This window comes from Macadamia integrifolia, chromosome 14, assembly GCF_013358625.1.
Source record: "Macadamia integrifolia cultivar HAES 741 chromosome 14, SCU_Mint_v3, whole genome shotgun sequence".
Classification (NCBI taxonomy): Eukaryota; Viridiplantae; Streptophyta; class Magnoliopsida; order Proteales; family Proteaceae; genus Macadamia; species Macadamia integrifolia.
This window is the reverse complement of record NC_056570.1, coordinates 29,012,452-29,038,834: the sequence shown is the minus strand read 5'-3', so window position 1 is coordinate 29,038,834 and position 26,383 is coordinate 29,012,452. Positions and strand designations below refer to the sequence as shown.

Below are 26,383 nucleotides of genomic sequence, written 5' to 3'. Positions count from 1 at the left end.
CGTCCATAAAGTTTCTTTTTTCATTCTTCGAGCATAACTTCCCAACCAGTTATCAGTTGAGGCTCATCTTTTGAAGGATAGTTGGGCATCACACGAGAGATCTTTGCTCCAAATTTGAGGGTCATCGGTGTAGAAACGCAACCCTAAAACGATGCATAAGATAATAGAAAAACAATAACAAGCAATGCACACAGATTTACGAGGTTTGGCAAGGTTGCCTACTTCCCTGGTGAGATGAGATCCTGCTTCACTATCAATGGAGAATAGGGTTACACCGCCGTCCTGCCTGTGGAGGTGCTGCACCAGTACTCCCTGGATTAAACTGTGACAGAATACAAGACATCGTACACCAACAATCGGAGGCTGCAATCTCAAGATATTGAAAGTTGTAAAAAATTTCCTAATTCATGTTGACGACATAACTCTCAATTCAGCCATCAGAATTGTCTCATCTTTTGAGGGTTTGTTGACCCATATGGGACCTTTCATTTACTACAAGTTTTAGCTCCATCTAAGCTACAGTTTGTGAGTTCTCGAATTTCTCCCTATTTAGCCAGCTTTTTTGAGATCTTGCCTAGGATTAGGATCAATTGTGATTCTAGTTCTACATTATGTGGTGTTAACCAAAGTTTGTAATGTACGTTGAGTCGTTTACTGAAACTATACTACATAAGTACGTATATAAGTTACTGACAAAACATGTGAAATACATGATTAAAAATTTAAAACAAGCAAAACATGATGTAAAGGATCCAAAATAAATAATAATATATCATAATTGTGAGTTTTCTCTCAAGTCTCAAGTCTCAACACTCAACACTCAACACTCAACACTCAACACTCAACACTCAACACTCAACATACATTGAGATTTGAATAAACAAAGATTGCAGTCAATTGAAGAAATAAGTGAGTAAAGCCAACCCATGATCCCTTGTTGAGGTTGTCTTCAACTTCTAAACCCCAAACCAGAAGCGGAAGGACAGGGCTTGCTTGCGATGGAGATAACTCCTTCCACTTTCATCGATTCAGCCCAAGATTGATTGCTTAATTTATCCTAGTGCTATGGGTAGGTTGGATTCTTCCTGAGCTCCGGCCTCCATGTCTGGCCTCCCTGTTGGGGGGTCCCTTCCTCCTGTATCCCCTCCTCTCCCATCACCTCTACCACCTACCACATCCTCTCCCCTTCCCCACCTCCCCTCTCCTCCCCCTCTAATAAACCCCTGATACTCCCAACACCACCAACATGTTGTCTCCCCTCTTGTCGATGGTCTCTCCCTCCATTATGTTCCTCTGCTGCAGGGAGAGTTGTTGTTGGCCAAATGCCCTATGGGTCTCCTGGATGCAGAAGCCTCCAAATGGTCAAACTCCCTCATTGGACATTTTTTGGGAAATAGAAACCCCTTCCACTTGGTAAAGCTCTCTCTCTTGAAGTAGTGGAGGATCGTGGGTACTGTAGACACCTACTTGCTTGATCATGGCTTCTTCGTGTTCAAATTTTCCAATGAATGGGACAAGTCTCGTTGCCTGGAAGGTGGTTCGTGGCTGGTGGGTTGTAAACCCATCTTCCTCCAGCCTGGGCACCGTCAGCTGATTCTGAACCACGTGGATTACTCGACCATTCCTCTTTGGGTTTCTTTGTCGGGCCTTCTTCCCCTTCACATTTGGTGCTCCGAAGCCTTCAACAGCGTCGAATCGGTGCTTGGTACCCTGATTTGTTCCGACACTAGGACCAACAGGAAAGACAGAATCGCCTTCGCTAGGATTTGTGTCGAGGTCCCTGCCTCGGTTGCTCTCCCCTCTTCGATCACGGTTCAAAACGGGGAAGAGCCTTGCTTCCAGCAACCCATTAGCTATGATTGGAGGCCCCCTCAATGTCTCTGTTGCAAAGTCTTTGGTCACGACACAACAACGTGCATCCCTGAAGCCTGCACGGGTGAACTTGAAGCCGATATTTCAGCCATCTCTAGTGACCTCACCTTGCGCAGAGATGATCGGTAATATCTGCCTTCGACGATGTACTTTCTTTCCTCCGGTGAGAGGAAGGGCCAGAACTAGGCGTCGACTTCAGCACAAACCACCACAGCTTTCGTTGCCTTGCATCGTACGACCTCTGTTGAGCCTTTGCCTGATGGTCAAAATTGCTTCTCGAATTTGCAGCCAAAAGAGGAGACAGAAAGGGAGCTCTCTCCTGACCACTTGCCTGTCACAACCCTTGTTGCCGGTTCCCAAGATGACCCCTCTGCTGGTGAATTATCCCCTATTGATGAGCCCTCCTCTGACTCGTCATCCTCTGAATCGTCTTTCACTGGCAAGTCTTCTTCCTCCTCTGATGCTTCATCTGACGAGACCCTTACTCCATTTGAGCTAGAGACCTCGAACGATGAATTCTTTGATGTTGGCAGCCCCCTCCCTGCCCCTCGATGCGACTCGAACCCTGCAGTTGGTTCTTCTGGTTCTGTCTCCTGCGACACTAGCTATAACCCTTTGGATTTTTCCACTCAAGTCTCTCAACCCCTAGAATCTTCCTCTGCTAGTTCGTTGGTCCTAGTGGTTGAACCAGAGGTGGACCCTCCTTCGATCTCTGCCACCCCTCTAAACTTTGAAATCCAGGCCCAACACTTGCTCCCTGTCCCAGACTCATCTTATCCCTCCTAGACCCATCCTGTGGAATCTAGCCTTCTGGGCCCAGCTCACTTTAACTCCTCTTTGGTCCAACCCACTCCCTCATTCCCCCTTGGACCTCCCACTTCGCCTCCTCAGCCCATTACCATTGCGACCAACCTCCCTCCATCTGGCCCTCCCCTTCGGGTCTTCTCTGACCCATCTTCTTCGCTCGGCCTCCCTGTTACCTCGAAGAGATCTTCCACCTGCAAGTATCGGCCTCCTGCTTCGTCACTTCCCCCGCCCTTGTTGACTCCTGTCGCTTCCCCTAAGCCTCTCTCCTTCTCATGCTTGATATCTCAAGCTTTTGTTTAGAACCTTAGGGGCCTGAACTCCCTTAATAAGCACGCTGCTGTTCGTTTGCTAATCAAAGATCTTCGGCCTGCCTTCTGTTGCCTGTTGGAAACGCATATTAAGGAGCCGTCCTTTCCCTATATTGCCTCCGTCATTGCCCTTGGCTGGTCCTTCTTTACCAGCCGCTCCCACCATCCCAATGGGAGAATTTGCTTCCTCTGGAATCCTAAAATTCTCTCTGCTTCCCTCATCTCTTCCTCCTCCTAGTTCCTTCACTTAGCCATCTCTGCTATCAATTGCAACTTCTCCTTTTTGTTCTCGGCCATCTTTGCTTCCAACCGTATGATTGATAGAAACATCCTTTGGATTGACCTTCGGAGCCTAGCAGGTCAAGTGGGCTCTCGGCCATGGGGTCTTTATGGTGACTTCATTGTGATTCGTTATACTCATGAAAAACAAGGAGGGGGCCACCTTAACTCATATTGAAGATTTCAATGATTGCATTGAGGATATTGCTGTTGACGATCTCCGTTGGTTGGGCATCAAATTCTCGTGGAACAACAAAGGAACGGGGTCATCCCATATTGCCTGCAAGCTTGACAGGATATTAGTCAATGAACCATGGCTTTCTTCCTACCCCTCCAATTCTTCTTTTGAGCCTCCAACCATTTCCGAGCATAGCCCCAGCTACATTTCAATCCACCCCTACACTTCCTTCAGTCCCAAGCCGTTCAAATTTTTTGATATGTGGAAATCTCACCCTGACTTCCTGAATGTTGTCAAGGAAGCTTGGCTCAAGCCTGTCTAAGCTTTCTCAACCCCCCTCATTGCTTTATCCAGGAAGCTTAGAAATGTGAAGGAAGCCTTAAAACTTTGGAATTCTAACTCCTTTGGGAACATCTCATCTCTTGTTGCTGATTGCAGGAATAGGTTATCCTCCATTCAGATTCAGCTTCAAGATGATCATCAAAACTCCTCCCTAGCTGAGGAAGAAAAAACTGTTTCTGCGGACTTCTCTATTCTGCTGGCTCAGGAAGAACGTTTTTTAAGGAAAAAGGCTAGAATCAACTGGTTGGAACTGGGGGATTCAAACTCTTCTTATTTCCATCGGTCCTTGAAGGCAAAGAACAACTTCAACTCCATTCTTAAGCTCTCTACTCCTGATGGCTCCCAGGTCACCATGGTTGAGGAGATTAAAGAAGTTGTTGTGAACCACTTCAAGCTCCTGTTCAATCCGGATGTAGTGCCAGCCTCCCCCCATTCTTGAGGGCCTTATCAACAAATTTGTTCTTGACAATGATAGCCATTCGCTATGGGCCATCCCCTCGGACGATGAGATTTCTGTTGCTATTCTTTCCCACAAAGCTAACAAAGCGCCTGGGCCTGATTGTTTTAGCATGGGATTCTTCACTTCAACTTGGAATATCATAAAAGGGGATCGTATCAAAGCGGTGAAAAGCTTCTTTTTCAACCCTAGTCAGATCAAGAGTATCAGCCATACCTTCCTCTGCCTAATCCCAAAGGAGGAGGGAGCCAACTCAATGAATGACTTTAGCCAATATCTCTGTGCAATCTCTTGTATAAGTTCATTGCCAAGATCCTTGCTAACCGCTTGAAGAAAGTCATTGATCCTCTTGTTAGTGATAACCAATTTGCTTTCATCCCAAGAAGAAGTATTGGTGATAATATCATTCTATGTCATAAGATTGTTAGAGGATTTCGCAGAAAGTCTCATTCCCATGTAGCCCTTATGAAGATCGACATCCACAAGGTGTTTGAATCCTTGGGATGGGACTATATTGTTTCAGTTCTCAACATGATTGGGTTTCCTCCTATCTTTACCAACTAGATCTATCATTGTATAGCCTATCCCAAATTTTCAGTCCTGGTCAATGGGAGCTCGACAGGGTATTTCACCCCCTCTATTGGCATTAGGTAGGGATGCCCGCTGTCGCCCTACATCTTTTGTCTTGCTATGGAGGTCCTATCTAGAAGCTTGCAAGTTGCCTCAGATCAGAACTCTATCATTCCCAACCCTAAATGCAAGGCCATCAAGCTTACTCACCTTGCTTTTGCTGATGATTTGATAATCTTCTCCCGGGCCGATGACCCTTCTTTGGACTCCATTATGCACTGCCTGGTCTCATTTGCTTTGATGTCTGGTCTTCGCATCAACCCTGGGAAATCCCTTATCTTCTTATCTAGAATCTCGGATGATGCCAAGTCCTCTTTTCTTCATAAAAAATGCTTTGCTATGGGGTCTCTTCCGGTTAAGTACTTGGGGCTCCCTCTTATTCCTGCGGGACTCTCGAGCCATCATTGCACTCCAATGCTTGATCTTATTAGAAAGCATATCCAATTGTGGAAAGGAAAGCTTTTGTCTTTCACAGGCTGACTTGAGCTCATTCGGTCAATACTCCAAGCTTCCTACATTTACTGGTCTGGAATTTATTGTTTTCCCAAAGCAATTACTGTTAAGATGGAATCTTTATTTGCTTCCTTCCTTTGGAAATGGTGGGAGTCCTCTAGATTTCTTCACCCTCTAAGTTGGGCTGCCATTTGGCTGCCATTTGTCTCCCTAAAAAAGAAGGGGGACTGGGTTTGAAACGAATCAAGGATGTCAATCTAGCAGGAACTATGAAACTAATTTGGAAGGTGATTAGCTAGAAGAAAAGCATTTGGGTAGTTTGGGTGTACTCACATCTCCTCAGGCTTGAATCTTATTGGTCAGTCCGCTTTCCTCCTGATGCCTCTTGGGTGTGAAGAAAGATCATTTCCTTGAGACCTATTGCCTCCAGAGCCATCTCCTCTCATATTGGGGACGGATCCTCCACCTATCTATGGCTCAATCATTGGCACCCTAAAGGGCTCCTATCTCAGGTTATTACTGCCAGAGGTATTTACAATTCGGGACTCCCAAGGCATGCCATGGTTGCAGATATCATCACCTCGGGATCTTGGACTCCCCCTCCCCCTACCTCTGATCAAATTGCTGAAATCTGGAATCCTTGCCTATTCTCCCAAATCTGGATCTTCGGAGGCCTAACACTACCCTTCGGAAGCATGCCTCGAATGGCATATTCAGTGCAAAATCTGCTTGGGACTTCATCAGACCTCATGGACCAGCTTCCCCTTGTCACAAACTCATTTGGTTTAAGCATCACATCCCGCACCAAAGTTTCACAGCTTAGAGTCTTCAAGAAATGCCTTCCCATGCAAGCCTTCCTCATCCAAAGAAGGATCCAGGTCTCCCCTTTATGCTTCCTTTGTGGTTCCGAGCCTGAAGACATTGACCACCTTCTTTGCTTGCCCTGTTTCCTCCTCTATATGGAAATATGTTCTCTCCAAATGCTGGTCGGTTAACCGAAGAATTCTTCCCCTTCAAAGAGAGTGGATATGGATGGATATGACTTTTCAAGGGAAGACCATTTGTGACTATGTGGGTAAGCTTGCTTTTTGTACAACCATCAATCAGATCTAGATGGGGAGAAGTCATAGGAAATGGACCTCTAACTCTCGGCCGCTTGAAAAGATTTGGAATTCCATCTTCTTTGATAACAAGACTAAGGCTTCAAAAGTCTCCCGCACCTATTCTCCCTCCCTTAGAAATTGCCACATTGTTACTTCCTAGGAGCTTCCAAGCTCTGTGATCAGGAATTTTGTTCCCCCTGGAGGCCTTGTTTTCTCCCCCCCTCCCCCTCTATATAGGGGTTGTTTGTATCTTCGCCCTCTTCTTTGTTTATAAAATGTTCATTCCCTAAAAAAAAAAAAACTCCACGTAACATAGGGTAAATATACGTTGTAGGTAAATGGATTTAAAAAAAAAAAAAAATAGGGACACCATGAATGCGTAGATTCGGGTCATTCTAACATATAGAAAATTTACTCCATTTTACTATATTTCCAAGTATATGCTAAAAAAAAATCGATTTTTAGGGAAGATAGGATTTACCTTCTTGATCCAAGCTCCCTTCCTTGTATAGATATGCTATGAATGTGCAAGATCCAAGCTTAGAATGAAGATTTGATGGCACAAGGGAAAAATCTTGATTGTTTTCCCAAGTTTCCGTCTTTTACAGAGAAGAAATAGGGGGAGAGGGTCAAAATTTTGAAATAAGAAGGCTTGGTTTCCCATTAAGGATGGTTTTATAAAGGCTGGTTTAATCCAAAGGGTTGAACCCATTGGTCCACTCAAAATTCCCACATGTCAAATGTGGGAATTTTGATCGATACTAGTTGAAACCAATGATGTTTCAAAGTCACATGGTATTTGGTATCGGAATCTTGGGATACCGTGGAAATGTGAGAAATTTCGTAGGTATCGATGGAAACTTTGAACCATGATTACTAGGTGGATTCATATGGCATGTCGTGAACAATATAAATTCAAATAGGATATTCAGTTGGCACATCAACTCTCATGCTCTCTTACTCATACCCCCTCCCAGGTCCCAACCACAAAAAAAAAACCACTTGCTCTCAGGCTGGCATTTTAAATAGCCAATGGACCTTCAACCCCCTGGAGTAATTGAATACTTTGGCAGATGTCAGAAAGATCATCTGATAGATATGTGTTACTGCAATGGTGCTTGCAGATTCAGTTGATGAGGGATGAGATGAGGCCATTTTATTTATGAGACATGCCACCTTCTGCATGTGAACCAGGATATCCTCTCCTGATTACTGTACAAAATTTTCATGGGATGTAAGAAACGAAGTAACAAATGGAAATTATTGTTTTTTCCCCTTTTTGACAAATTGAATTTCATTAGAGGGTAATAAAAGAATAATTAATGTATATTCCTAGACAATAACTTGTCCATCACTTGAGCCACTGAGCCACTGAGCCACTTCATTAATGGGCATTACCCAAAAGTCTGATGACTGAGCATTCTTGAACCACTCATCTAATCTGCTTTTCCTGACCTTAAACCATATTTTTATTGAGTAGCAGTGCTACCAGCTAGAATAGGAAATATAACATAGCCACAACAGTGTTTGGCATTTGTCATCGTTTTAGTTTTTTAATGTCAAACATCCATACATGAACAAGTGTCAAAGACAGAGTGGCATGTAGGTTTCCTTTTCCTACTCTGGGGGAGTAGGGCTTACACTCACCATAAGCTAGAATGTAAAGATGGAAGGAGAAACAAGAGAACAAGAGAATGGAGGGTTGGGGAACAAGAGAATGGTGGAATGTTGTATGTAGAGAAAAGATTCTCTACCACATATATATTACTTCACTAACAAGAGGTAAAGAATTACATACACCTCCCTATGGAGGTAAAAGGGAAAAATAGATAACACAATAAGAGGCAAGGATATAGTAGACTTGTTCCTAAAGTACCCTTATTGCATAAACTCTAACATTCCTCTCAAGCTCGAGAATAAATATCATGCATTCCTAGCTTGCATACAAGGGTACTAAACTGGTGACAGATGAGCCCTTCGGTGAAGTTGTCTGCCAACTGATCATGTGTCTTCGCAAAGGGAGTGCAAAGGGAACTAGAGCCTATTTTCTCCTTGATGAAGTGTCAGTCCACTTCAATGTGCTTTGTCCTATCATGTTGCACCGGATTGTGAGCGATACTTATAGACGCCTTGTTATCACAATAGAGTTGGGTAGGCCCTTCAATGTCAAAGCCCAACTCCTGAACTAACCGTCCCGACCATACAAGTTCACAAACTCTATGAGCCATTGCTCTAAATTCTACCTTTGCATTTGATCTAGTGATAACAGGTTATTTTTTGCTCCTCCATGTGATCAAATTGCCTCCCACAAATGTGCAACAACCTGATGTAGACCGTCTGCCAGAGATGGATCCAGCCCAATTAGCATATGTGTAGCCTTTTATCCTCAAGTGGTTGTTCGTGGAATACAATAGTCCGTTGCCTGGAGAGGACTTCAAGTGTTTGAGGATGCAATAAACAACATCCAAGTGCCCACTCTTGGGAGCATGCATGAACTGGCTCACCACTCCTACTGTATAGGTAATGTCTGGGCAAGTCAAAGATAGATAAGAGTCCCCACTAGTCTTTGGTATTTCTCTGCATCAACAAGGGAAGGACCACAACCTTCTCCTAATCTATGATTATGCGTAATAGGAGAATTTGCAGGTTTGCAGCCCAACATCCCTATCTCTTTCAATAGGTCCAACACAAACTTCCTTTAACATATGTTTATCCCCTTCTTATTGACATTTCAATTCTCAAGAAACACTTCAAATGTCCAAGGTCTTTGATTTCAAACTGTTTTACCAAGTAAGTCTTTAGCCTAGCTATTTCAACTATGTTATCTCTAGTCACTACAATATCATCAACATAGACAATTAGTGTAGTAATCGTACCATTACCTCACCGGGTAAATGAGGTGTGGTCAGCTTTATTTTGAGAATATCCATTCTTCAGAATAGCTTGCTTGAACCTCTCAAACTAAGCCTTTGGGGACTATTTGAGACCATACAAAGCCTTCTTGAGAAGACAATTGAAGCTAGGTGGAGGTTGCATGCATGCTTCTTCCTTTTAAGTCACCATAAAGGAAGGCATTCTTCACATCTAATTGATATAAGGGTCAATCTCTGTTTGCCGCAACTGATAAGAGAACTATTATTGAGTATGGTTGGCAACAGGAGCAAAGGTCTCTTGATAATCAATTCCATACACCTAACTATACTCTTTGACCATCAGTCTTGCCTTGTACCTCTCAATAGCACCGTCTAATTGGTACTTGATTGTATAGACCTACCTGCATCCAATTGGAATTCTCCCCCTAAGAAGATCAACTAGATTCTAGATACAGTTCTTCTCGAGTGCCATCATTTCCTCACACATAGCCTCAGTAACGGTTTTGGGGATGGAAACGGAAAAAGAGCAATTGTAAGAGCCACACCTATAGTAGAGAGAGTATCATAGGAGACAAATTGGGCTATAGGATTAGTACAAGCTCTCTTTCCCTTTCAAATAGCAATAGGGAGATCTAATTCATATGGAGATGATATGTTACCTGATTGAGGAAGGTGAAGCTCAGGATATGGATCCAAAGAGGACTCTTGGTAGGTCTTCTTTGTCCTTATTTTGTACACAATGGGTTACTTTCATTACAAGGACCACCAATGTCAATAACATCCACCTCTTTATGTTTCTCAATATCAGGAGAAAAGGGAGTAATAGGCAAGGAGTAAGAAACGGAATGGCATCAACAGTCTTTTCACTTACTTCCATTCTCCCCCTAAAGAGTATGCTGATGAGAATCAAAGAAAGGCACAGACTCAAGGAATGTGACATCTTTGGAAATAAATCTCCTGTGAGAATAGGGGTGGTAACACCTGTAACCTTTGGTAGTGGAAGAATACCCAATGAAGAGGCATTTGAGAGCTTTGGGGTCAAGTTTAGTGCAGGAGGATTTGTTAATATGCACATAATAAACACAACAGAACCCGGGGGGGGGGGGGATAAAAAAAGTAGATGAATGAGAAGATAAGAGAGCAAAAGGAATTTTGGGATCCAAGGATTTTGATAGTCATGCCGTTGATGAGAAAAGCAGCTGTAAGAACAACCTCAATCCAAAAAGTTTTAGGAACATGCATATGCCAAAGAAAAGGCTTCTATCTACTTCTAACAAATGGCGATTTTTCCTCTCATCTACCCTATTTTGTTGGGGTGTGCAATACAAGAAAACTGATGGATAATACCATTGTCAGTAAAAAAAAGTCCTGAAGACCTCCATACATGTACTCCCCCCCCCCCCCCTTATTAGACCGGACAACTTTGATCTTGGTTTCAAACTGGGTACAGATCATTTGATAAAAGTTTTTGAAAGCATCATAAACATCACTCTTTTGTTTCATAAGAGCAGTCCAAGTACAATGTGAAAATTATCAACAAATGAAACAAAGTAACAATGACCAAATAAAGAGGTAGTAGGACAAGGTCCTCAAACATCAGTATGCACAATATAAAATGGAACTACAGATCTATTTCCATGATAGGGCTAAGAGGAACGACAATGTTTCGCAAAAGTACATGGCTCACAATTAAATAAATAAAAAGAAGGCAAAGATGTAAATAAATGAGGTAACTGTTTCCTCATAAGAACAAAAGTCGGATGTCCCAAAGTGTGATGCCAAAGCATCACAAAATCCTAAGAACTACTATCACTACGGCCGCATGCATAGGACTCTAGTGTAGTAAAAAACAATGATTGCGGCTCAAGGCGGTAGAGTCTGCTCTCCTCACATCTACTGGCAATAATCCTCTTCGTCACCAATCTTGAAAAAGAGAATGAGAAAGAAAAGATGTGATATAACAATTCAAGGATTTAGTTAAAGTGCTTACAAAAAAAAAAGATTCAGGGTAAGGTTAGGCACATGAACAACTGAATTAAGTGAAATTGAGGAGGTAATGGGAATATTGTCTTTACCAGAAACAGAGGAGAGGGTGCCATTAGCTACCCAAACCTTATCCTTACCAAAACAAATGCAGTAGGAATCATAATAGTGAGACGCACAATCATGTGATCAGTGGCACCAGAGTCAATGACCCACGATGGAGTTTTGGAAGGGGCAACTGTGGAGACAAGCATAGTGGAAGCTGAGGCATCGGGTACGGAATGCGAGGTAGATGGATGAGGTCTTACCTATCGAAGGAGGAAGAAGGGCTCAGCCCAATGATCGGACCAACCACCCAACTACATTCCAGATCTGGTTTGTTCTAGTGGGTTGGACCAGCCTACTAATGGGCTGGTCCTCCTGTTTAATATTTGCTTTATTGTTTTACTTGAGTTCTAGTCGATGTAGTAATGTAGGAATAGATTACAAGTAACTAACTACGCAGTTTATAACCCCAAACAATACAAATAGGAGCAAGAAACAAAGAAATAATACCATCAAATAAACCTCCAAGGATACAATACCCATATAGGAGCAAAACCAGCCCAAAACCCAACCCGATAGGAGAGAGAAAGACCTTCTATAGAGCTGGAGAGAGAAAGGTGCGGCCAAGTCAGTGGGAGTCTGATTGAGCTGCACTTTTGGGTGTAGATAGTCCCTAGGGAGGGTACAAAAACCCCCAAAGTTGAGAGAATTCTGATGGTTGGTTGTGAAGTTACAAGCTTTCTTGATTTTCTGACCTAGGACAGAAAACTGAGAAGAACCTTCAAGAACAACAGCTGAATGCTTCCGACAGTGATTAGGTAAGGATCGTGGGACCTTTATGAGGCCTGGAATACCTTGATTGAAGACCTGGCTAAACAGAGTACAGAAGAGAGAAAGAGAGGAGATTGATCTCTCTATTCCCACTAGGATTGCTGATCCGTTCTAATTTCTGCAGACTTTTATCAAAATCTGAATTATACCTCTTGAATGTTACAACAAATAAAATAATAAAAAAAAAGAATAAAATAGATGGGGGGTTGAGAAGGGTGAAAGAGAATAAAGGAAGTGGCTATCTCAGTCTGGGCTTCTCACCCACAGTTATCTCAGCTGCTCTAAGCATTTAGTTGCAAAGTTTTTTGCATAAATGCAAACTTTCTTTCATTCAAATCTCCCCAATTATGGGACATATGCCTCTCTATTTATAAAGTGGAAGTTTACAATCATATTGATACTAGGAGCTAGTTTCCCAATAGGACTAGATACTCCTACTACAACTAGGAGCTAGTTTCCCAATAGGACTAGGCACTCCTACTACAACTAGGAATTCAAAATAGGACTAGGACTTGACTTTATGACTCCAACATGGAGTAGGACTAACTAATAGTCCATATAGGACTTTACAACCAACTAATGGCCTAATGGGCCTTTATTGAATTAAATAGCAACTAATTAAACTAATGAATAAAATCCCGTTTTCCTACCTTCTACCCATATTTTAGGCCCATTTCAAAGAAAACCCATGGGATCAAAGGCCCAACACATACATAACACAACCCAAGGCTTATTTGCAATAAAATAAGCCCAAGTGACTTATCTACATCATGTAGGAGTATGTTTGTTAAGTCCTGTTTGAAGTTTGAGTGTTAACTAGTGCGTACCTTAAGTCCTAAGCTAAGGAGGAGTGTACTATGTCTGGTCATAATGTGAGTAGGAGTCTATTATGTTTTATCATATTTTGAGTAGGAGTTAGACCCTCTATAAAATAGGCATTTTTGTGAATTAAAAATAATTGTAGCAAATTTGCTCCAAAGTTCTAGAAAGAATTCTTCAACAACTGAGATAGCTGTGGGTGAGAGGCCCAAGGTTGAGATAGCCGTGGGCGAGAAGCCCAAGGCTGAGACAGCCATCCACCCACACTTATCCCATCTCCTTTCTCTTCTATTCTAATCTGATTTGAGAGTGTGAATTGAGAGTTTTCTTATACTTAATTGAAGACCTTCATTTACATCTGATTGAAGAAACAGTGACAACACATCCCTGACCAAAATCGAGTTCAGCAGAAGAAGATTAGGTTTTGGAAGAACAGTTCAAGTGCTACATCTCCCCATCCAAGAACCTGATCAGTCAACACTTTTGGGGTTTTTCTGGCCAGCCTAGGATAGAGACTCGACCTGCAGCTAGTCCCCATCTGTTGGCTGGATCTAACACTTTTGGGGTTTTTCTGGCCAACCTAGGATAGAGACTCTGTTGGTGTATGATGTCTTGTATTCCGTCGCAGTTTAATCCAGGGAGTACTGGTGCAGCACTTAGACAGGCAGGACGGCGGTCCCGCTAGCCGGTTAGCCGGCCGTGGGGGTTGTAAGGGGGGCAGGAGGCTCCCCTGCATAGCAGGGGGTGTAGGCGCCCCCCGCTCGAATTTTTTATTTGAGGGCAATTGTAGTTTAATCCGGATTAGGGTGGCAATTGTAGTTTAATCCAGATTAGGGTTTTTTCGCTATATATTTGTAGCGAGGGTTTCTTTCTCTGTAATGCAAGCAATACTGAGAGGTGTGAGGACGAGCGCTGTAACCCTATTCTCCATTGATAGTGAAGCAAGATCTCATCTCACCGGGGATGTAGGCAACCTTGCCGAACCTCGTAAAATCCGTGTGCATTGTTTGTTTTGTTTTTCCATTATCTTCTGCGTCGTTTTAGGGTTGCGTTTCTACAGACTCGACCTGCAGCTAGTCCCCATCTACTGGTTGGATCTTCTGTGACTGCCTCCTCTTCTAGTTTCCTAATTTGGTTACTGGGGAGCCAAGCATTCTTATATTTCAATCCATCCATCCACTTTCATTGATATTTGGGGGTTTTATTCCCCATCACTAGACCTTCCTTTGATCTAAATATCAGCCCCATCTGAGTTCTCCACCACCATCCACAGGTCACCCCTTCCACAGCCCTATTTTGGATTTTGATTTCAAAACTGATTCCCAGATTCGTGTGCTATTTGACTGGCTTTATTTGAGCTTTAATGGACAACACTGGGGGCTATTGATTCTCGATTATCCTTACATTAATGGGATATCAAGTTGAGACATAAGTTTGCGAAGAATAGCAATATCATCCCTAGAGAGTGGGCTGATATCTGCCTGTGGATGCGCCCTATAATCAGTCTTTGTAGTCGCAGCATGGGCTGTAGCTCCTCTAATGTACCAGGAGGACGACCATGAAGTGCCCAACACCTATCTCGAGTGTAGCCAGGCTTACCACGAGATGGCCCTTGGCCTCTGCCGCCGCCATGCCATTCTTTGTGGGTAGTGGAAGAAAGAGTAGAAGCTCAAGTACAAGAGCAGAATCCATGGCACCTCTCTGGATCTCCTCATTCTGCAGATAGCTACACATCTCATCAAGGGATGGAAGAGGTGATCGGCCCAAGATTTGTATCTGGATTGGCTCATACTCCGGGTTTAATCCTCCAAGTAAGATTAGGGCACGCTGCTCTTCAAGTGTTCGGTAAGCCTTAGCTTCATCATCAGAGTTAGAAAGGCGAAGATCCCTATATGATCCATATAATGATCATACTCTTCCTAAAGGCCAATATCAGTATTATAATACTCAGAAATGGTCCTATCGCCTTGTTTCAGTATAATGACATGCTGGAGGAGCTGATAAACCTTAGATGAGTCACCCACTCTATCAAAAGTCTTTAAACACTATCCCAAATAGCTTTGGCATTCTCCTTTCTCATAAATCTCCTCCCAATCTCAGGTTTCATAGAGAAGATCAGCCAAGTCATAATAGTGGAATTCTCAGCCTCCCACTTTGGATACAATGGGCTAGTAATATTTATACTTGAGTGATGCCAGTAACGTACCTTAGCTTTCCCCTACTCCACAAAGAAAGCTTCACAGAATGTGCCTAGTTGAAGTAATTGGTATTGTCCAACTTCACCGGAGCAATCTGGTTATTTGGGTTCTCCAAGGTTATCAGAGTAGAAGGAGCACTACTCACTGCACTGTCGTCAGACATGATGAAGGAACAAACTCACAAAGTGGGGATGACACCCAACAACCAACCGGGGAGTATATACTCTACCCAAAAAAATCCCTTCACAGCACTCAAAGAGACAAAAAAACAGCAGGCAAATAGTGACATATAACTAAGAGGAGTTCAGTAAAACCACATTCTCCAAGGTATAGCATAATTGCAAGGCAACACATGATACACACATACTATTCCTTACAAAGCCAAAAAAAAAAAAAATAGGGCTGGTGGTAGCTAGTTTCCAGCAGAAAAGAGGGTTTTGGGAGATGGGCCTTTTTGAAGCAACATGGGGGACTTGTAGAAACCCTTAGGGCGATTCAAGGGTCCCTAGTTCCAGCTCCAAAGCTGTCCGGATGAGGTAATACTTCCTATGGCTAGATGTGTTTGATACAACATCCAAGTGCTTATTTCTTGAGAGAGAAACTTCCCTTGATGTCACAATGGTCTTCTTTCATGCCTATCTCATGACTTCTTCAATCCTCCTTCACATGGTACTTCCTTCTTTGGAACCCCTTTGTAACACCAGGGTTCCGAAGAGAAAAAAAAGAAGGTGAGAAACTTGTAGCATGACTCTCAAACCAAAACCGTAAGCTTTGATGCCAAGGTAGACTGTAAAGATGGATGGAGAAACAAGAGAACAAGAGAATGGAGGGTTGGAGAAGAAGAGAATGGTGGAATGTTGTGTTCAAAGAAAAGATTCTCGACAACATATATATTACTTCACTAACAAGAGCTATGGAATTACATACATCTCCTTAGGGAGGTAAAAGGGAAAAATAGAAAATACAATTAGAGACAAGGATATAATAGACTTGTTATATATATAATTTTATAGGATTCCCCATTCAACAGATTGTAGTGTATTATGTTCTGTTAAAGAGGTGGCTTGATGATCAAAATGTTATATGGGGAAATTACATATGCAGTTCCTAACATTAGGGGCAACTATAGGAGCAGTTACTTGAATGTTTGAAAATTGACGTTTTGGGGTGCTTGAGCGCAAACTTTGTTAATTTAGATTAGCAATTGATGATGAAATGATCAGACTACCTGGACATTCTACATATTTTGAGTGATACCAATTAGAAGGATGCATTTTTTTACCATCTTTGAACTTTGATTTGGATCATGGCTATTCATTAGTGCAAGTTAAATCAGGAAAAAAAAATGGTAATACTTTCTGATTTACCATCTGAAGTTTTTGAAAGATTCCTTTTGGAAGAATATGATTCAACCATTATGGTTTAGCCTATTTAAACAAATGATTTGGATCATAGCCATGCATTTAGCATTTAAATCATGGAAAATGTGATGCTACAGTCTGATCAAAGATTAGAACATTATAAGTTTCTAAAAGATTACAATTGGAATGATAGTACAATCATCAAGTTTTAAGCTTTGTAAACCTTTTATTTGGGTCAAAGCCATTCATCTAGCATTTAAGTCATGTTGGAAAATATGATGGTATAGTATATTCCAATATAACAGCATCAGAAGCTTCTAAAGATACTAATCAAAAGGATACCATTCAACATTGTATTTTAGAAGTTTTCGGCATTCAATTTGATCTTGACCATTCATTTAGCGTGTTAGATCATGATAAACATTATGGTACGTTCTGGTCTATGATTAGATCATCAAAAGCATCTGGTCATGCAATCAATATTTCAATCATGTGATGAAGGTTCAAATGCATGATTTCAATGATCAATACCATTGGTCTAGTGAAGCTTAGTGGTTTCCATAATTTAAAATGCTAGATGAATGGCCATAATCCAACTCAAAAGATTTAAAAATGCTAAAACATGATAGGTGAACCATTGCCTTCCAATTGATATCTTTGAAAATATGTAGAAGTTTGGGGGGTTTGATCTTGTACTTGTATAGCGGTACTTTGGTATAAATAGATTTTCTGTTTCAGTTATCTGATAGAATCCAGGTTTCAACGTTAGATAACCCAAGGCATAGTTACCCCTTTTTAACATTGGGATTCTCATGTGTGTTTTCAAATTTTTTTTTGTTGCTTAGTGGGCCATGCGTATGGTGTGACTAGGTTTATTAGAGTTTAATTTTACATGTTATCGATCTTATTTTTTTCCAAATTTTTTTATTTCATTATGTTGTGTCAATTGTGGGTCGATAATTGATCAATGATACATTATGATAGTTTTTCTGTATGTATTTGTTTAAAAAATATATATATGATTGAATTCTAGTATGGCTCACATATTACATGCCTAACATGTTTTTCTTCCTACTGGTGTGTGCCAGTGGATTTGCAGATTTGACTATTTACATGCTTCAGAATTTTACTTTCATTTTTTTTTTTTTACTGAATTAGGTAGTGACTTAGTGTGATAAATAAGATGAGAAATAGTTTGTAGTTTCGTGGACCTTGGGTAATTTTGTGTGATTGCTTTCTGGTCTGTAATTGAACATCCCCTCCTAGTTCATACTATAGAAAATCTCCTCTTGCCTGTTGGACTATTTGCTTTGATGATGAATGAGACCAATGATCAAAGATCTGGTGGACTAACAATAAAGGTCACTAGGCATCACAATACTTTACTGCTAAATGGATTTAAGTTGGACTTGATTAATGCATGTAAAATTGTATGTGTTTTTAGTAAACAGTGTCTCATTGGTGAACAAGAGGGCTAACTGCATTCTGTTTTCAATATGGCAGCGTCTGGAAATATCCGTCAGCTTTACTGCCTACAATCCGACTGAGGTTGTGAGATTTTTTTTTGCAATATCAGGTGCTTGGAAGAGGTTGTATATTTAGCTTTCGGGTTCTCCATATCTTCCATTGACCTTTTGTGTCACCTTACTCTGTGACTGCATGGAGTGGAATCGTTCATTTGTACTGGGCGGCGATGCATCTATTTATATATTGACAGTATCGCACAACAAGGCAATAGGAAATGTATGGTTGAATCTTCTGTATGTCTTATTTAACCAAGTTTTACTCTGAAATTGAGGGACATGAATCCATTAATGCTTGAACCTTAATTGAATAGAAATGACTGCTGCTCAATTATGCAGCATAGGTTGAATTTATGTTCAGTTGGAATTCAATAAGCAAATCTTTATACCTGAGTTATTCCCTTTTCTGGCCATAATGTGAAGCACTCTACATCGACTATTTCCTCAGAAATCTTGTGGGTACCTTAACTTTTCTGGTCACTGCACATTTTTTTTCATTCTCGGCAGGTATGGTAATTTGCTAATAGAACCAAATTGATCTGCCAATTTTGGTTTGGTCTGGAAATGAATTCCTGTGGACAATGATCAAAACCAAACTCTGGTTTTATAGAACACCAAATTGGTTTGGTCGTCCTCATTTTTTTTTCCAAAACTGCAGTCTGATAGTTCATAAGAGATCAGAACTGCTTCCTTTAGGTTTGATGCCTGGTCAGGTTTGAAAAATAGCCTTAAAACCATATCAACAAAAGGGATGTGGGCCCCACAATTTGTTTGTGATTAGCAAAACTTAAGCTAGTGACTAATGTACTGTAGTTCTGCTATAAATTATAAATCAATGCTAAAAGGGTAAAAAATCTCCCTCTCAAACCAAATGCCAAAATGCCCCTGAATTGAACACACATCCCTTGTGTGCATGCGGTATGCTCTAGACATTACTTATATACTAATCAACTTTGAGTGGATAAAAATGGTTTATATTAAAATAATATAAAGATGAATGGGCCAGATTTCTCTTGCGATTTTTGCAAACATTACGTGGATAACTCAACTACCCATAAAGGATAGTTATTAGGGTCACAATGGTTTGTTACATTTTCAGAAGCTATAAGATAATCTTAGCCATCCATTTTCATAGTTTTTCTTATTTAAGTCGATTGTTTCTATTTAAGAGTTTGGAGAGAGCACAATAATGGCTGAAGCATTGGTACACATGCATATATGCATGCCAATACATGATTGAATTAGATTTTGAACTTTTGGCACTTGTGAATAATTTAGACCATGTCTTATCATGTGTCCTTGTGGCATAATGATTGCCTTGTGACTCTTGAAAAAGTATTACTCTCGTGATCACAAAATTTTGCCAATTGATAAATACCGATAGTTACTGAAGTAGTTGAATTGGACTAAGAGGAGTGGTGCGACCATGGGAGCAAGGATTTTAAACTTGGAATAGGGGATGAATCAGTCTCTGCCGCTTCTGATCTAGTTTGGATTGGATCAGAATTGTTCTCAATCTGAAATGTGGAGATCCAATCCCAAAACCCTAGAATTGGTCATTCCAAAGTGTCTGAAATAGGGATCTGTTATGCCTAATTTAGATCCAAATAGGTCGATTCTAAACTTCAAAGTGTGCATCCGTATGTTGAGTTCCATGATGAGACGCTTCAGGGTATTGAATCTGAGCGACCGCCTCTTGTGCCCAATAAAGGGGCCAGATCTAGAAAAAAAAAAAAATAGAGAAAAAGAGAAGATTGCGAATAGAACATAGCGTGGGAACAGTAAAAAGATTAATCAAAGCTATAGCCCACCACAACTAATGCCAAAGCACTATCAATTTCCTTCTCCTTAATTTCCCAACTACCTCGTCCCAATTTCTAAATAAGCATTGACCATTACAGTCACCTCAAGTTATTTGTTTCCTGCACTCTATGATGGTGGTGGTGATGGTTGTGGTTGTGGTTGTGGTTGTGGGGCATATGAAAGCACTTCCTATCTCCATCTTCCACATGATTGTTGAACCAAATAAGCTATTAAGTGACAAACATAAATTGATAAACATTGCATCTCTCTCTCAATATCAACCTAACATTCTCCTACCCATAAATTTTTGTAGTAGTTGGCTAAAGAGTAGCATACAGTGAGACTATGGTCCTCCGATTTAGGGAAAATGTTTTATGTGAAGGAGTGTGGTCCTTGCTCTCAAATACATGGAGGAGCGAAATGAATCTTCTGTGAACACTTCTTTGTGCACTCTCATTGACCCTCATGCACGTACAAAAACCATACTCTCTCACAAAAAACACTGTGCCTTATTCTGTTTGTTAGAAGGCTCCCTCCTAATGTACCAGTCGGCTAACTTTGAGTTTGTCATATCTTTTGTCTTGTGGGGTTTCATGTTTCAGATTCAAAGGTGAAAGGGACTGAAAAAGTGGCTAGAACTCACCCTATTCTTTTCTTTTACTTTGCATAATAAGGAACCCACCACCAACTGTTTCAAAGATTCGAATCGGATCAGTCAAGTTGCAAACATTCTGGAATGCTGATTCGACCCATGATTCCTGGTTTAAAATCTTGCCATAACGCCATGGATTTAGATAACGATATTGTATCGGTGGATTACTGATATAGATTAGTGATATTAGTACCGTCTAAGGACAAAATTGTCCAAAAAAAGTGGTATTGGTACTTATGTGGGTAATATGGTCCAATCAAATTGGATCTGACCAATTTGTTCTTGGGGTTTCACATGGAAGACAAAAGTAATAATCTCACAAAAAAAAATGAGTAATTGATGTGAAGATTTATAGGTACTTGGTATCTTGATCTCTTTAAAAGCTCCTCTTGAGGATGAGTCTAATAAGGTTATGATAAAATCAAGATATGATAACTCGGTGTGCTTTTAAGGTTGAAATTCAAGAAAATCTTGATGGCCATGAGATCTCTTGGGCCTTCTGGGTGAGGACCAATCATGTGGGTAGGGATGTCATTCGGTCAAGCCAAGTCAGTCTGGATCAAGCCTAGTCAAGTTTGATAACTTAGAAATCTTGCTTGCATTGTGAATACCTATTTTAGTAAGAAAACTTAGCTCTGGGGGTATGGTACGATTTATAATCAGGCCAGTCAGTGTTAAGGTTCGATCGAGCTTCCTTAAACAGGTATTAATTGGGCTATGGACCTATATAAGTCTAAACGGGCTTCAAACATGCGTATTCTAAAATTCTTTTTTCAAGTGAGATGAAGACCCAGAAATACGTGAGGCAAATCTTTAATAAAAATCATAAATGAAATGAGAATATGATTATTTAAAAAAGAAAAAATAGAGAAGATTATGACCCTAACAACTTACAAATCAAAGTTTAATTAAATCAAATCCTATTACACAAAAAAGTTTAATTAGTTTCTTACCAGTAGTGGCAAAATAAGAATTTTATGTAGTATTAAAGGGGGTTGGGTTAGGTCAAGCTACAATGAGTTGGTTCAAGCCACGTGCATATCATGATGGTTTGATTGGGCACCCGACGGGCTAACTAATTACATTGTGAATGCCCTGTTTAATAAATGTGTCGGGTTTGTTTATTAATCAGGCCGGTGCAAGTTAGACCATGAACGTGTTATACTCGATCGAGCCTACTGGTACAGGCTCATAATTGACACAGCTACATGTGGGTACAGGATCCAGACTATTTTAAATTATTATCATTAGGTTTCGTACATAAGGGGTATAACGGTAATTTTGAATTGTAATAAGAGTATACTTAAGGGATATACAGTAATTTTGTTCAATTGTAATAAGAGTACACATAGAACTAATCATATAACAGTAATTTAGAACTTTCACAGCAAACAATAGGAAGGAAATGACATGTCACATTCGACATAAAAAAGACAACCAAATTACGTTATGCCACTTAAAAAAAACAAAATTTGCCAGCTGGAAAGATGATCTGAAAACTGAAATCAAACAACAGAAGCTTATCTGCAAAAACCGAAACTTAAATCTGACACGAAAGTTTGCCACGTGTCAATTACCCTCCCCCACCCCCCACCAAAACCCATAAAAGTGAGCTTCACAAGGCATTTTTGTTTCCAATGAAACTGACCCCAGGCCCAGGTACGTCTGTTTCGAACAGCCGTTGGATTATTAAAAGATCTTGGTCGGCTCCGGTCTAATGTATATGTTTAGTTTTGATATGGACCCAGATGGTGACAGGTGGTGACCAGATCATACGGGGTCCACCAGTACGGTAGGATCGGGCTTCAGGACTACCCAAAACATACTCTTGAAGTAAAGGGTAGGGCCCACTCACAAGTCACAACTATCCTAGTAGATACGGCTAAGAGTACAGCTGGATCCCGCCAAAGGTATAAAATATCGTCCATTGTATCGCCCACGAGAAGATTAGACGAGACGTTGATATTGAAAAAGGAAAAAGATTTCGGTCGGCTCGCTCTGGTTCGCTTAGTTTGTTTAAATGAAACTCATTATTATACGGTTTAAATGGGTCGGCTTTATGGTGTAAACAATTTGATTTTGACAATGTTAATTCGGTTTGAAACCACGAGTTAAACAGTTAAAAGCAAACCAAATTATTTAATTAATCGATCTGCAAAAATTGAAACCAGAATCGAATCATTTATTAAATGGCTTCACGATTTCGGTGCCAATAGCTCGGTTCGATTTTGGCAAATAGCATCGGTTTCAAATTCACATCATTGCCGCTAACTAAACGGGACTAACCATTTATAGCCCATTTTTAGTTTGATAACTCGTTTATGAACTATTTATAATTAGTTTTTTTTTTTTAACTTAATTAACTTAATTTTTATTACGGAACCAATCAAATATAAATCTATCTATAAACCCATGCCTAGTTAACTAAAGAATAAGGTAACAAACATGAACAATTCTGTTGTTGTATGGTTGTCCTTGTTGGCAACCCGGCCATGTGGTAGTGATAATGTGGCCAATTTAGGTTACGTAGTCAAAAGTGATGACATGGTAGTGTTGAGTGTCATTGATGAGATAACATAGCCACATTATATGTATGGAGTGATTTAATTCATCCATGGTAGGTGGTGTGGATTTTTGAGTCAAAATTGATAAAATTTGCCTATTTATGCTCGGAGAAATTTTCAACGGTGAAAATGATATTTTTGGAAGATCATTTCTTCATGAAAAAGATAGATTGTAATTTATCTAGTCCAGTGCATCTGATTTTATCGCATTTCGATACCGTATGAAGAAGTTACGGCATTTATGGCAGTAGAGGACAGTTTCGGTATTCAAGATGAATTTTTTAAAGGAATTGTTCTCTATGTAACAATACGAAAAAAATCATATCTTTCCAACGGTTTTGATTTCATCGCGTTCCGATTCCGTATGAGAAAGATAAATCATTAGAAAGGTCTAGGGGCATTTTGATCTTTTTACATGATTGATTCATATGATTGGTTTTATGGAAAGTCGTAAAGCGTCCAGTCACAGTTCCAACACACTTCGTTTCATCTCGATCGGGTATCGTATAAAAAAGTTATATGTATTTCTGTGAAGCCAGTTCAAAAATCCAAATCGCAAAATTCATCAGTTGCTCTCGGTGTTGAGTGGATTTTTCATAATTTATTTTTGAAATTCGAAGGGCTTTTGTGTAATTTCAAGAGTTTGAAGGTCTGAGTTGCAGGGGATCTTTAAGCACTGAAATATATAGAGGCAGTGGCTTGATTATAATAAAAGAGAGTATAGGGTTGTACAATGGAGGGTTCAGATGAAACCACGTAAGCCTTATTCTCATTTAAGGGCTGCTGAACTTAGGCGCTGACGAGACTGTTAAGATTCTTGCATGAAGATCCTCATTGGTGAAGTGCATTGGACATCATGGTGTGGCGCCTCACCATATTGAGTCTCAATTGTGTGTAGCACATGTGCATAAAATCTACAAAGAGATTCTTCATGTCTTGATCTCAGTCAATCATATCAAATCGGTTCCGATCTAATGGTCAAGATCGATGGAACTTTATTAAAGTTAGCTGACAGCGTACTGTGAAACTCGCTACACCAGCCAATTGGTGATCGACAACAGGTCTGACAATGTCAGCGTGTACATCATGATGACGTCATCTTTGACTTTATAAGATTCAAATCTAATGGTTTAGATCTATTGTCTGTTGGTTTAATCATACGGCTTAGATTATAAGATCTTTTTATGAGATCTACGGTCAGATTTCGCCCATGTTGCGTGCGGTGCCGGCGTAGCCTACGCCACTCCTACAAATATTTCATTTTAGGCTATCTCATTGCTCTAACTTCAAATGGTCATATCTCTCTCATTTTAACCGGGATTTGGGTGAATCAAGTTATTACTTTTTTGTTTTTTCAAGCCCTACACCATAGTAGCAAGAAAAATGAGTTTGAGTGAAGGAAGGTTACGATTTTGGTATGAGAAGTTTTTCTCTTGATGGTTAATCATTGAATGAGGTTTATTGCTTGATGGAAAGTGTCTTTACTCCATTAAAGTGGGCTTGAGAAGGTAGTTGAGTGTTCTTAATGTTTCATTAATCAAAAGGCAAGAGAAAAGAGAAAAAAAGAGAGGGTTTTTCTATTTGTGCTTTAAAAGGCAAGAGGATAAGGGAGAAGACTTGTGAGATGCTATGGCCATGTAGAGCTTACTTGAAGATTCAAGTCTCCTACTCTAGAGGGGAGTTGAGGATTTTAGTGTGTAGAGACTATGCTCTAAGACAACTCTGCTAACAATAGACAAGGGCTGTGAGGTTTTCTAACCTTAGAATTTATATTATATGCATATATGATAATATGTATGTATGTTAGGGTTAGTTGCGGATGAATGCTTACATGCTAGGTTAGTTGTGGATGAACTGTAAGCATGCTAACTAGTTGTGGATGTATTTGCTAGACAAAGCTTAACTGTAAGACATTAATATAAGCCAATTTTACTGTATTTTTTATTGAGTGCTTAGTGGGTGCTCCCATGTAGTGGGTGCTACACATTGTACCAGCACTACGAGTGCCATCTCAGCTTCGACTTGAGAAAATTTGGTGTGGATACTCTCGACTGTGGGTGCAGTCAAAAGTAATGTATTAAGTAGGTACGAAGCCTTTACAGGCACTACTCCGTGGATGTAGGTAAATTATCGAACCTCGTAAAAATCCTGTATTATGGGTGCCTATTGTTTGTATTTTATATTGAAGTATTTGGAATGTGAAAGGGATGTGCACACTTAGAAGTGTCTATGAGAGGCTGAGTGTACATACGACTGTATGCAAACAGGGATAAGTATATCATGTTATTTTTTGTCAGACATCGGACATGTTATTGGGGATCAAAATTGGATTCACTAATTCATCCCCCTCTCAGTGATTGTCAGGTTACAACAAATTCAACCTTAAAAAAAAAAAGGGGGGGGGGGGGAGAAGAATCTATAGCGTATTATGATTTATCGTTCAAGTAGTAGTATTTCCATCTAATTAATATGTTCAAAAACTTGGTCAGATTTTTCTTTTTTTTTATGAAATATTTTGTCTTTATGTGCTTCATTATAAGATGCAAAATAATTCAAATGAACATGAGATGGGTTCCAAGTACAAGGATCCAACTTGTTTAACCAATTTAAGCCCAACCGAATATAACCTAACTCACCTAACCTTAAGTTTCAAGTTACCCAATCTTGTGATCTACACCAAAATTTAATCAAAACTTTCAACGCCAGCATAATTTAGGTGTGGATTTTGTTCGCTTGTATTGGAATTATTAATTTAATAAATGAATAACATATGCATTTTCATATATAAAGTGACATTTTTATACATTGTGTGCAAGGGTTTGGTATAGTGTTAGGTCAAAACTATTGGAATCCCAGACTGGTGAAGGTTTTGTGCTTCTTTTTCCTATTTTGTGTGTTTGTTTGTCATAAGTGTGGCCAGTTATTACTCATTACGCTCGCGCCCACCCTCTCCCCCATCTGCTTGGGCGAAGTTGGGACCTCACTTCCCAACAGCTTCGTTTGTTTGATGTAAAATATTACATGTTGAAACATTTTCTATACTTCTGTTTTCAAACATAAAACATTTTTCCTAGAAATATTCTTAACATAATGCAAAAGTTTCTCTCCATGGACACATCTACGAAAATAGATGGATGGGCACCTGGTGTTTCAAGTATTGTGAGCATTGTATCTATACCCACCAGTGGGGTGCCCAGATGGTTATGGCGAACTGAGGATTGTGTAGATTAGGCACATGATCTCAGGTTCGATTTCCCATTTGTGTAGTCGTAAGTTGACTTGGATACCTTGGTTAACAAAAA

General features: G+C 40.3%; 1 protein-coding gene across 1 annotated transcript in view; it reads left to right on the top strand.

Moving 5' to 3' along the window:
• Positions 1–18,416, top strand: part of LOC122061501 (TBCC domain-containing protein 1-like) — a 36,448-nt gene extending 18,032 nt beyond the window's left edge. The window contains exon 9 of the mRNA XM_042624779.1: positions 18,043–18,416. Within this exon, the coding sequence (XP_042480713.1) occupies positions 18,043–18,086 (44 nt within the window). The 3' untranslated portion in view covers positions 18,087–18,416. The remainder of the gene's footprint in view (positions 1–18,042) is intronic.
• The last annotated feature ends 7,967 nt before the right edge of the window (positions 18,417–26,383 follow it).